The sequence below is a fragment of the Callospermophilus lateralis genome, chromosome 11 (genome assembly GCF_048772815.1).
Source record: "Callospermophilus lateralis isolate mCalLat2 chromosome 11, mCalLat2.hap1, whole genome shotgun sequence".
Lineage (NCBI taxonomy): Eukaryota > Metazoa > Chordata > Mammalia > Rodentia > Sciuridae > Callospermophilus > Callospermophilus lateralis.
In genome coordinates, this window is record NC_135315.1 from 36,109,635 (window position 1) to 36,123,334 (window position 13,700).

Here is a 13,700-nt window from a genome sequence, read left to right on the forward strand (position 1 = left end):
TCACTTTGACAGAATAGGATATGACAATGAAAGAAAAAGCAGGAAAAAAAAAACCAACTTTATAACAATATTTTTGTTTCTCATAGCAGGGCTGTAATTTTGAAAAATTTCAATTTATAGTGTTGAATAAATGGAGAAGAACTATAAAGGACTTCTGGAAACATTATTAAAAACTAATAATACTAATAAATACTTGATTATTACTCTGTGTACAGTTCAAAGATCAAAAAAATGGCATTAAATATCTGATATAAAGCAATAAACAATTAAAAAATAGCATGTTCAAGGTCCTCAGTTTGATCACCAGCCCCCAAAAAAGAGAACAAACTAGCTCAATTTTAGAGAGATATTTTAAAATATATAAGCTGTCAAACTTGTGTCCTAAAGGCCTGCTTTTTAAGATAAACAAACTGCTGTTAATTTGATATTTAATGCTTATGACTAATAAAATATTAACTAACATTTATGATATACCAGTTATATTTATATAAACCTATGCATACTTTATAGCATACTAAAGTTTCTTATACATGCAAGGTAGGAATTCTTTTATGCCCTTTCTCTAAAATGAAAAGAATAATTTTATTATTTTAAATGACTAGAAGAGCCAGGCACAGTGGTGCACGCCTATAATCCCAGTGGCTCAGGAGGGTGAGGCAGGAGGATCATGAGTTCAGTGAGACCCTATCTCTAAATAAAATACAAAAAAGCGCTGGGGATGTGGCTCAGTGGTCAAGTGCACCTGAGTTCAATCCCCAGGACCCTCCTTCCCAAAAAAGACTAGAAGAGTATATCAGTTAATAGTATATATTGTATGCTTGAAAATTGGTAGAACAGTGATTTAAAGTGTTCTTGCCATTAAAAAAATGATAAGTATATAAGATAATGCAAACAAACTGCTTGATTTAGTCACTTCCCAAAGTATACAAATAGCAAAGGTCACGTGGTATGACACAAATATGTGTGACATTTACTTGTCAAATAAAAATTTTAAATGACTCAGATTTACAGCTATATCTTGAGGCCCTGGGTTTGGATCCCAGTACTGCAAAAACAAACAAGTGCAACAATACATTTATTTTAATGAAAAATACAGATCTTATCTATGATTATTTGATACTAAGCTCTTGGTCAAGAATCTGCCTCCCCCAATAACAATACAATTTCTGTGAAAAAGCATGATAACTTTAAAGCAACTAACTTCATAAGTTTATCAAAATTTTTTTGAAAGCAGAAATACTTGAAAAGGCTCAGACAACAAAGAGAAAAATATCTGTCAAATACTACATAATTTAATACAACTGAATACAAATACAAATAAAGATATATTTTTTTAAAAAAGGCTATCTGTAGAAATATTTTCATAGCATATAAATGATTCCCATGCTCATACCTCACTGAAAATTAACAAAAATTTATCTGTAATATGCAATCAAATGCTATTTTACTCACGAAATTGCTTCTTCTCTGTTTTCTCCCCAGGAAAAGCAGTGACCAAACTGAGAATCAGCAAATTCATGAAGTCCCCCTGCAGCAGCGACACTGAAATAACCCCAAACATTCTTATTGCTGCGAAAATTTAGTTCCTGAACTGTTCCTGAGCTGGGCTTAAAACCCTGTTAGAGAATGAAGAATATGAGAGATCTTATTATATTTCAAAAGAAGAAAACACTGACATACTCAATATTTAGGCTCTGTGTTAATCACACACAGTTGCAGAAATGATGCACAAAAATCATAAAGGCCAAGACCCAGTGCTACATACCCACTGAGTAATCTGCTCTGAGGAACCTCTATAAACTTCCCTCTCCAGAGGGAGTTCAGAGATTTCATTAGTATATCCTCAGATACTATCTCAATATTAAAGTTCACAAGGGAAAAAGAAACTTAAACCTTTTAAGTAATGGATTACCTCATCTGGATTTTCACTTGTGATCCTAGCAGCAATAACATGGCCCCTTGGGCAAGGAACATGAGCAGAATTCTCGAAATCAATGGGAGCATCACCCCAGGGAGATACCCCATACATCATACGGATATCCTTGATTCTAAACAGAGGAATCCCCATGGCAATCTGAAAGGTAATAAAATACACTTCATTCATATTCCATGGTTACCTTCCTTCAAGTGTGGAGGCTCAGATTACCTAAGAAAGTTTTCATTTGAGGAGTCATTTTTATAGTCTATTCTACAATCATAAATTATAAGTTACTTGAAATAGAATATATCACTACAGATAAGTTGCTAGAATATTCCCCACTCCTAAAAATGACCCTAAATTCCTAATGCAACAGACATGAGTTTCTCTGTGTTGTCGTTTCTCCATGAAGGGAAGAAAATAAAAATATCAATGGAAAAGTCAGTGTCTGAAACCACAAATGAAATTAAAATAGCTACAAAGTTTATTTTTCATTTTTTTAGTCTTAGATGGACACAATACCTTTATTTTATTTACTTTATCTATTTTTTTTTAATGTGGTGCTGATGATCAAACCCAGTGCCTCACTCATGCTACGAAAGCTCTCCACACTGAGCCACAAACCCAGCCCAGCTGCAAAGTTTTAATATTATAATTATCTCTTCCATCCCACAAACCATTGGGAGAAGTAAATCAATCTCTAGTTTTTAATAGAAACTTACAAGGTGTTCCTTGGATGGGCAAAGAATACGTTAGATTAAAAATAATATTAAGGGGCTGGAGTTGTGGCTCAGCAGTAGAGCGCTCATCTCGCAATGGGAGACCCTGGGTTCGATCCTCAGCACCCCATAAAAACAAATAAGTGAAATAAAGGTATCGTGTCCAACTGCAACTAAAAAATAATGTTTAAAAAAATATAATATCAAACCTTATTAGCTATTACTGCTTCCCATAGTATTTGTTTCCTGGGCTGAGAAAAGATAATAATATTGATAGCTATCACTTTATACATTATTAAAATAAATGTATGCTACCACATTGCCAGGGAAAATGTCAAACACCACTCTGATATAGAGTTACTTCAATAAAGAACACAGGAGGAAGGGCTAATTACAAAGTTGTCAAGTTTACTATAATTAAATATTTAAAGCATACTGTCTTTAAAGTTTATTTCTAAAATGTAACAGTTTATATCAGATGTATCTAGCTAGAAAATTCAGTAATACTGCTATGTTTGTACCACATCTGGGAAACCAACCATACATCAAAAAAACATAAGAGAAATGAACATTAGATGAGACTCGGATAGGAGGTCCTTTTCTCTTATCAGACACAGGATAAACCAGTTTTTCAGGCATCTGTGACATTCCCAACTTCTCTAGGCTCTAACTTGGACCCAGATAAGGGTGACTCACCTGGAGTTGTGCTGCAGGGAGATTGACATCAGCCACCATCTCTGTACAAGGGTGCTCCACCTGTAGCCGAGGGTTCAGTTCAAGAAAGTAAAAGCTGCCATCCTGGCTGTACAGGTATTCCACAGTCCCAGCACTCACATAACCAACCATTTTGGCAAGTTTCACCGCACACTCAAAGAAAGATAAGCAAATGTAAGTATGTCATCTTGTACAGGGCTTGAATCACTATGACTACCTACAGCTTTTTGCTGATTCAATTATCCAGTGTTTTTAAGAGCCACTAGTGTGCTTAGCCATATCAGAGCAAATTTCACCTTCTGATTATACACAATATACCTGAACACGGAAGACAAGCTCAATTGAAAAGCTAGGAAGAAAGACTTTTTCACTTCAGATTACAAACAATTTCATCCCAACAGACATAAGGGCATGCAGAGGGGGGAAAAAAAAAAAAAAACATGGCAGTAGACTCTTCATTGTTCCCTAATTTTGAGTATTCTCAGTATGCTTTCCTTCCTAGAAACATAACTATTTCAGATAAGCACTTGATTCTCCAACCTCTTTTTTTTTTGCAGGGGAGAGGGATTGGACAGTATCCAAGGATTGAATTCAGGGGCACACAACCACTGCACCATATCCCTAGCCCTTTTTTTTTTGTATTTTATTTAGAGACAGGGTCTCACTGAGTTGCTTAGCGCCTCCTGTTGCTGATGCTGGCTTTGAACTTGTGATCCTCCTGTCTCAGGCCCCTGAATCACTAGCTTTCCAACCTGTCTTAAATTTTTTTTTTTTAGTTATAGAAGGAAACAATATCTACCTTTATTTATTTATTTTTATGTGGTGCTGAGGAACAATCCCAGGCCTCACACCTGCAAGGCAAGTACTCTACCACTGAGCTACAGCCCCAGCCCTAATCATAACTAATTTTCGTCCAACCAAGCCTTGTGAGTGATATGCAAAAAAACCTAATCATATTTTTCCTTATTTTGTTTATCAAAATCATATTTTGAAAAGAAATTGCTTATCCTTTATTTCTGGTTTCCACGTCTTATGCACTGGAACATGGTCATGACAGTGTAAGCCAGTTTTAACCATGCCAATGAGAACACAATAAAAGTGGCAAAGCAAAACAAAAAAAACCTGAATCCCAAGATGGCCTCATAGAATACAACTGTCCCATTAGTAAAACTCACCTCAGCCTATAATGGGAAAGAAAAATAAATTCTATCTCATTTAGTTCACTGTGATTTGGATGTTTTTATTATAGTAATTTAATCTGTATCCTAATCAGTATAGATATTTTTAATTGCAGGTAGGATTCAGTTATTTAAAAGAATTAAAATATGGCTTAACAAGAAGGTAGTAGGTAGAAAAGAAACAGGCACCGCAGGCTGGGCAGTGGCCTCCTTGTTACAGCATGACACTACATTTAGTAAACTATTTCCTATAATATTGGAACACTATCCACACATCAACTGAGTCTTAAAAAAAACTAATTGAGCTGGGTGAGGTAGCACATGCTCAGTGGCACAGGAGGCTGAGGCAGGAGGATCACAAGTTCAAAGCCAGCCTCGGCAACTTAGCGAGGCTCTAAGCAACTTAGCAAGACCGTGTCTCTAAATAAAATACAAAAAGGGCTGGGAATGTGGCTCAGTGCTTAAGCACCCCTGTGTTCAAACCCCAGTACCAAAATTTTAAAAAAAGAAAGAAAGAAAACTGTTTTGTTTTGTTTTGTTTTTTGTAGTAGCCCAACAAAAGATTCTTACCCTGAAGCAACTCAGTGTCAAAGATCAGATTAAGGGAGTGCTTTAATTTCAGAGGCCTCAAAGTGGCCAATGTTAGAAACTGAGAAAGGAGAGATGGGCTAAGCTGAAAAGCCAGCAGATTAAAAAAAAGAAAAGTTTCTGTATCTAGAAGAAATCTCTGGGTATGTTTACTCCAACCTAAACTGAGTAGCAAATAGCCTACAAACTTATGAAGTTATTGAGAGAACTGTATTTCTTCAACAAATCATGATCTGGCCTACAATAGCCTACAATGGTTAACTAGAATAGTATTCATCCCCAATACTGTACCAGCAGGAAGTGGGCTACAAAAGTTCCACCAAAGCAGGCACAATCTGCAAAGCCTAATTCACAATGAAAACTCAATAAGAGGGGAATGGGGATGTGGCTCAAGCGGTAGCACGCTCTCCTGGCATGCGTGCGGCCCGGGTTCAATCCTCAGCACCACATACAAACAAAGATGTTGTGTCCGCCGAAAACTAAAGAATAAATATTAAGGAATTCTTTCTCTCTCTCTCTCTCTAAAAAAAACACCTCAATAAGAAAGAATTACCCAGAGAACAAAGTTAGGCGTCTTATAGGACAATGGACAAAGGACTTACTCCCAAGGAGCAGAACCAGGGTCTAATTAAGTGAAGTAATACTCTACTATATAGCAGGGAATCAACATAATTTCAGAAAGATTTGTTAAGTGCTGTGGACCAATGATTGCTGTGTATTTTTCATTTTCCCAAATAAGAGTCATCCTACTCATATTTCACTACTGTATTATGGGTATATACTGGGTTGGGGTGGGAGAGTGGCGAGGAATAAAACTAGTCTTTTAGGTCACTGGCCTATGAAAAACCACATACACACCTAATGGAGAAGAATATACATCAAGAGAATTTGAATGATCCAGATTTGTTCCCCACCCCTTTGTTTAAATAATATTTTTAGTTGTAGATGAACGCAGTAACTTTATTTTGTTTATTTATTTTTTTATGTGGTGCTGAGGATCGAACCCAGCACCTCATGCATGCTAGGCAAGTGCTCTACCAGTGAGCCACAATCCCAACCCCTGTTTTCCCCTCCTTTTTTTTTGGTGCATTATAGTTGTACATAATGGTGGGATTATTACATTTTCAAATGTGCACACAATACAATGATAAGAATTTCTGCCCCCAGCCCTTGCAATATAGGGGATCAAACCCAAGGCTTTGTACATGCTAGGCAAATCCTCTACCACAGAGCTGCCTGTTCTGATCTCATGTATATCTTGGATCTCTAGGTGATGTAGCAACTGTAATACATAGTAAGAACTTCTTCTGGCTCTCCTCCATGGGAAAGGCTAAGTATGTTCTTTGCTTTAACCAAGATAAAGGACAATGGGCAGCCAGAAAAGCAGACTGGCACATAGGTTACTAAATGCCCTTCAGCAACTTTTCTTCATATTCATAGGAAAAGAATCTCCTGAATTTTAGCTGAGCACATGGTCAGCCTGCTAAAGACTATAATTCCCAATATCCCTTGAGCTGGGTATGACTGAATTTTATCCAATGGAATGTGAGAAGTGTGATATGTGTTTTTTATCCACTTGCCCTCCACGTCTTCCCTCTTTCTATCCCATTAGCTTCAATGAGTTAAGTCACTTAATTGTGTAGGTGATAACACCACCAAAGGGCATTTTCAGTAAAGATCCAGATAGTAATTTTTTCAACTTTGTGGGCCATATATTCACAACTCCTTATCTCTGCCATTATAGCAATAAAACAGACATAAATAATACATAAATAAAAGAACATGGTTGTTTTCAGTAAAACTTCATTTTTAAAAATTGGCAACAGATTGGATTGGCCCATGAGCTGTAGCTTGCTAAACCCTGTCCTAGGAAATGGCAGAGCTATATAACCCTAGGTATCTTGCACCAGCTCAGCTCTGAACTATGATGAAGAGACAAATAGAAATCTACACCTTGTATAAACCCCCTATATTTTGGAGGTAACTGTATTACAGCAGTTTGAGAGTACTTCCTAATATACACATATGCCATAGGAATTAAACTTCCATCATAGGCAAATTCTTATTTAGCTATTTGGAAGTTCAGTAAAAAGTGGAAAACAAATTTTCAATAATTTAGAGACTGAGTCATGACTCCAAAAAGATTACATTAAAGACCTCTAAACTACATCTACTTCCAAGACATGTTTCATGACTCAGAAATTCTTTCTATACAAAAATACAGAGTATGTAAACTTTAAAGATATTTAAATAAAAGATAATGAATATTTGAATTTTTAAAAATGTTTCTAGTTGTTGATATACCTTTATTTTTATTTATTTATGTGATATGCTGAGAATTGAACCTAGTGCCTCACACATGCCAGGCAAGCACGCTATTGCTGAGCCACAGCTCCAGCCCCTGAATATTCGAATGTGAATGATATCTGAATTAAAGATAATGGATCTGAAGATGTGATGACCTCCAATCCCAAAAATGGAACTACTTGCTTATCGTGAACTTGTTAAAAATCCAAATCTTTCTTTTCTTAATCTCTCCTCAAAATAGCACAGTGGTTTTTTTTTTTGTTTTTTTTTTAATGTTAACTACTTTTAGAGCTTAAAATGTTCTTTGACAATTTTCCTAATGGGAAAAGGACAAGAAAGACAAAACACTATCAATTATCCAGAATCATGGCTTGAAATTCCACTATTTTCAAGTCAGTACAGGAACTAAAGGAGAAGTGGTTCTGTGTGAGAATATTTAACAGACACACCTGTTCCATATGTTCAAATACTGCTGGAGTAGCAATAGCAGCAGGTGCCTCTTCAATAATCTTCTGATGCCTGCGCTGTACAGAACAGTCACGGCCAAACAAAGAGATGGCATTGCCATATTGATCTGCTAGGATCTGTACCTCCAGATGACGAGATTGTTTGGCTAGTCTCATCACAAATATAGGTGATCCAGGGACTTCAGCTTGAACCTATGTTAGAAAAAGAAAGAAAACAAAATCTTAAGTGGTAAATTTTTGTTGTTGTTGTTCTGCTAAACTGTTTTGATTTCAACAAGCAGAAGCCTTGAAGTGTAGAACTATGTTAATCAATAGACATACAGAATGAATAAAATAGAGTCCATGCCTTGCCTCTCTTTAACATTTTGCATTCTTAGTCATATAACCAATATTAATGAAAATGAAAACATAAAACATCCAGTATGTTACAAAGGTAAACAGCAAAATATTTGAAAACACACACATACAAACCCCACAACAGGGCAAAATATTGCCATCTACTCCATACAGCCAAATATATGACGTGCTCAAGACTATGCATTCATTCCTGGTTCACATTATTTCACACGTGGTGTTTTTGCAAATAAAAGACTTCCATCTTTGGTTTTAAAAAATTTTGTCATGGGTACAGAATCCTACAATGGTAATTAACTTTTTCCAGCACTTAAGAGATATCCCAAAGTGTTCTGGTTTCCACCGTCTCTACTGACATTTCAAGTTAATTTTGTTACTCCTTTGAAAAAAATCCTTTTTCTCCAGTTGCTTTAAGATGTTTCTTTTTTTCTTTCTTCTTCCTTCCTTTCTTTTTTTTTTTTTTTGGAGGTGGGGTGGGGAATGGCAGATTTATTCTCCTTGGGGCTCATAGTGTTTTTGGAATCTGTACTTCGTATCTTTTACCAGTTTAAGGAAATTCTTAGCCATTATCTTTTCAAATATGGCTTTTTGTTTCATTACTTCTTTAAATGTTACTTCTGTTCCATTTTCTTCTCTGAGACTTAAAAGTACATGATGTTAGATCATTTCATTATATCCCATGTCTTTCATGTTCTATACCTCTTTTGTTCTGTTTTGCTAAATAACAAGTCACTTCAAAACTCAGTTGCTTGTTTAAAACATCAATACTTTATTTGCTCATGATGTTATGCTGAATAATTCTTCTGGTCTTGCAATTGTGTGCATATCATTATCTGGTGGCTTGAGACGGGCTGAATGGACTCACTCACATGTCTTGTTGGCTGGTAGGTCTAAGGAGCTTTCATCCTCCAGTTGGTTAAACCAGGCTTCTTTAATGCAGTGATCCTGTAGAGTGAGGGTATAAGTTGCAAGGCCTCTGGAGGTCTAGGCTCTAGAACTTACATATCACTTTGGTCACCTTTTAATAATGGTCTAAGCAAGTCACAAGGTCAGCTACAATTCAAGGACTGGGGAAAGAGATGCCACCTCTTGAAGGGAAGAACAGCAAAGTCACATTGCAAAGGGTGCACATACAGGAATGGGAGGAGTTATTGTGGCCATCTGTGCAAACAATCTACTATAGTCCCCCTATGGCCACAATAATTCACATACCTCCCTCATGCAAAATAGACTCACCCCCTCCCAAGACCCCCAAAGTCTCATCCAATCATGGCATCAGGCTTGATGTCCACTTTTCTCATGACTCATGTCCTTGGGTGCAGCTCCGCATGTACAGTTTCTCTTGATGCAAAGACCTGGGAACTAAAAAGACAAGTTATCTGCCCCAACACACCCAACATCTAATTAAAAGACTGGGAGAAAGAACTTCAAAAGATACTCCCATTCAAAGAAGAGAGGATGGGAAGTACATAGTGGTCACTGGTTTGTAGCAATTTCGAAATCCAGGTGGGTACATGTTGCCAGGATCTCCTACCCAGGGATTTTTTTTTTTTTTTTTTTTTGGCGGGGGGGGGGGGGGGGGGGAATCTGGTTCTATTCCTTAAAAGTGTGTCTCTAATCCATGGCATCCCTCTGCCCTCTCCACTGAAAAAACCTTTTATTAGAAATAACTAATGTTGGCCTGGGAAGATAGCTCAGTGGTAAAGTGCCTGCCTAGCACTTTACCACTGAGCTATCAGAGGTCCTGAATTCAATCCCCATCACCACATAAAAAATAAACAACAATAAAAATGATATGAAAAAAAAAGAAATAACTAATGTTTACAGCTGAATAGTTTTCCTCAGTCTGCTTCCTGTCCACAAAAATGTGAAGATCCAAAGGCCTCTTTTCATTATGAACTGTTTCTGTCCATTTTAGTTCCTTTGGTGCATTCATCAATACAAGTCTCTTGATAATTTTGTGGGTTTTCTATGGATCATAATGATTCACTGCTTATCTCAAAAGCCACAACCATAAATCATTTCTGCATAGACTTTTCTATACTTTGAGCAAATCAAACTGTGTTGAGGCAATGCCCTTAATATTATTAGAAGCATGTTTGTCTAGCTAAGAAGGTCATTTATCAGATACTGCTGTAAATATTGAGTTCTTAAAGTCCAATTCTTGACTTGATCTTTACTGAGACTTTTTTTTTTTTTTTGACTTCACAAATTTTTTAGTAGCTAAAGAGACTGGGAATGAGAAACAATTATATTTTCAACCCCAACAAGTTCTAGGCTCTTCTGATTTCCTTTGGGTGTTAGCACGCAAAATTCTGCTAGCAAACAAAACATCATCTTTAACCCATCTTTCTTCTACAGCTCCTTAGGATAAGCAAGTAGAAACACTCTACTTTTAACACTTGGTCCCCAGAGATCTCCTTAACCAGATTATTTTATTTTTTTTTTTTTTATAAAGAAAGAGTGAGGGAGAGGAGAGAGAGGGAGAGAGAACTTTAATATTTATTTTTTAGTATTTGGCAGACACAACATCTTTGTCTGTATGTGGTGCTGAGGATCGAACCCGGGCCGCACACATGCCAGGCGAACGCGCTACCGCTTGAGCCACGTCCCCAGCCCTTAACCAGATTCTTGACTTCTTTAAACACATAATCTTTCAAGTTACTTCAGAAAACATTTTCTGTCAATTTTTCCACCATTATAAAACATGCGGTTATCTTTTTTCCAGACTCCAATGACAAGTATTTCACTACTTCTTCAGCCTCCACTAAGAGTTTGCTCATCATTCCCCCAACTTCATTAATATCTTCCTCATCATTTTTCCAGCTTCTACCTATGAGCCAATTTCAAAAACAATGCCTTGTTTTTCACTGTGATAGTATTTTAACTTTAGATATTAATTACTGTGTCAGTTATCCATCGATACCTAACAAACTTCAAAAATTTAATGATTTGGGACAGCAATGCTTTTACTTACTTATGAGTTTATAGGACCAGGAAGCCTTAGATGGGATGATTTACTTGTGCTTCACTTGGCCTTTCTCTAGTAAGCTACAATTGGCTCTTTACGTGGCAATCTGAGGGCTCATTCCAAGAGCGAAAGGGCAAAAACTATAAAACCCACTTGAAGTTTAGGTTCAAAATTTGTACACCATTTCTGTCACGTTCTATTGGTCAAAACAAGTCATAAGGTCAGTTGAAATTCTCAAGGTAGAAAAGAGCAATATCATATTTTATAGGGGGATACAGAGAGGGGAGGAGTTATCACAGTCATCCTTGCAAAGTACTATCTCACATTGCTCTTTTCTGTATTTTTCATCCTTTTGTCTCTCTTCATACTTCAGTCCAAGATTTCTTCTCATCTATTTTTCAGTGACTAATTCTCTTTTCAACTGCACCTATATGCTATTAAATTCCTATACTAACTTCTTAATTTTAGTTATTGCCTTTTCAGTCTTAGGATTTTCATTTGTTTCTTCTTTTTGGTTTTTCAGTTCTCTGCCAAAATTCTCAATCTTATCTTTAATTTCCTCAGATATGTTAAGTACAATTACTTTAAAGCCCTTGTCTGATTAATTTTATATTTAAATCCACTGTGGATTTTGTTTCTGTTGACTTTTCTTCTTGATTTTTCAATCATGGCATTTTATGACTGCTTATTTTTAATTGGGGGCTTAATATACCATACAAAAATTAATAGAAAAAATTGAGATTCTGGGTATTATCTTTCTCTGGAGTAGATTCATATTTGCTTCCTGTGGTGGCTATGAGCAGTAATAATCATAAAGTATATTGCTTGAATCAATGTTGAGTACTTTGAATCTGAGATTTAGTCCCTGAGAGAGTTTGTCTATTTCCAGTTCATCCTTTCTCCTGTGGTATAGTCCTTCAGAACCTCAACCTAAAATGTGGGAGTTTTCCCTGGGCACCCATTCTCAGCAAGCCCTGAAGTCTATATTTTGGCCTTTTAGTCTCTTAAGACTGTTGAAAACTCCAGCTTTTCAGCTACTTCTTCTAGAATATTTCTTTATGGAAAGAGTAGCCTTGAATTCTATGTTCACCTCTCTTTTTCTTCTTCGCCATAATTCTTCTCTGTCTTGAAAGGTCTTTAATGCCTTAAGACAGAGTTTGTTTGTTTAATCATTTGGTTTTTAGTTTCTTCTCAGTGGGAGGACTAGTTTGAGTAATTTAGCTAACCATTATTGAAATTTAAGGATTTTCACATAAAATGACTCACTCCTTAGTGTCCTAGACTCTTCAACCATTGAATTCCACAATAATAAACAGTTTTGAAGTGTTTATAGGAGTTACCATTACCATGTTTTCTGTTTTGTTTCTAAGAGCAAAGGCCTTCTCTCTAGACTCCATGAAGCAGTGACCTATCTCTAAAATCAAAATTTATAGAAGGAATGTAATGAAAAAAAACTGAGGTAATATTCAACTTCTTACACTCAAAATAAGATAATGTAGTAAGACAATATTTTTACCATTTTCTTTATCTAGTTCAAATCATGGAAGAACCAGGTCATAGAGCTTCTCCCTTTAGCCCTTGAAAGTGAAGCAAAAAAAAATTGCTGATGAAAGATTTTGAAAAAGAAGGAGTGAAAGCAAATAAATGGTTGCTAGGGTCGAGAATGGTAGCAGATACCTATATTCACAGCTACTGGAGAGGCTGAGTGAGGCAAGAGAATCACAAAGTCAAGACCAGTCTGGACAACTTAGCAGGACACTGTCTCAAAATAAAAAATAAAAAGAGCTGGTAGAGTGCCCCCCAAAACCAAACAAAACATTGTTAAGGACATAATAAAAGATGGTACAAAATAGAAGATGCTAGGAAAACTAAGAAAAAGTGGAAAGCTAAGAGAGTGATAAGGCCAAACTTGTACCCCATTTTCCTTTTTTCTGACATCTTTTCTGGGTATTAGTGGGAGAGAAAGAGGTAAGTTAAGTACATGAGGCTAACTGTGAGGGCAGAGCAAAGGTTTAAGATTCTGAAAAGATACAACAATGTCACCAGGTGTGGTGGTGCTGAGGCAGGAGGATCGCAAGTTCAAAGCCAGCCTCAGCAACCTACTGAGGGCCTAAGCAACTTAGCATGATCCTGTCTCAAAATGAAACATTAAAAAAAAGGAGGGGGGCAGCTGAAGACGTGACTCAGTGGTTAAATGCCCCTGGGTTCAATCCTTGGTTCCCAAAATCCGACCCCCATGGCCACACTAACTTAACTACGAAGCAGAGGGTAAGACAGAGAGACACTAGGATGAGCTTTGCTGAGCCACCCTCAGTTCTACATAATGTTGGCCTGTCTTAGGGATCCTGTGCTGAGCATATGACAGCCATACAGCACAGGCTAAGGCACAGACTGCTGGGCCAACAGGATACATGGGACACATGGTAGAAACACAGGGGCCTGCAGAAAATTTGAAATGAAGTAAGGAAAGCCAATGAGCAAGTC

The 13,700-nt window shown here is 36.8% G+C and overlaps 1 protein-coding gene across 6 annotated transcripts in view; it reads right to left on the bottom strand.

The window, feature by feature from the left end:
- Acaca (acetyl-CoA carboxylase alpha) overlaps positions 1–13,700 on the bottom strand; it is a 271,109-nt gene that overhangs the window by 152,444 nt on the left and 104,965 nt on the right. For 4 of the 6 annotated variants that reach the window (XM_076871149.1, XM_076871147.1, XM_076871151.1 and 1 more), the window contains exons 11-14: positions 7,874–8,083; positions 3,334–3,504; positions 1,913–2,074; positions 1,453–1,616 (exon numbers count right to left, since the gene is read on the bottom strand). In XM_076871149.1, the coding sequence (XP_076727264.1) occupies positions 1,453–1,616; positions 1,913–2,074; positions 3,334–3,504; positions 7,874–8,083 (707 nt within the window). Of the gene's footprint in view, positions 1–1,452; positions 1,617–1,912; positions 2,075–3,333; positions 3,505–7,873; positions 8,084–9,114; positions 9,191–9,481; positions 9,563–13,700 lie in introns of those variants that run through there. The other 2 variants (XM_076871153.2, XM_076871152.2) reach the window with 2 other exon arrangements.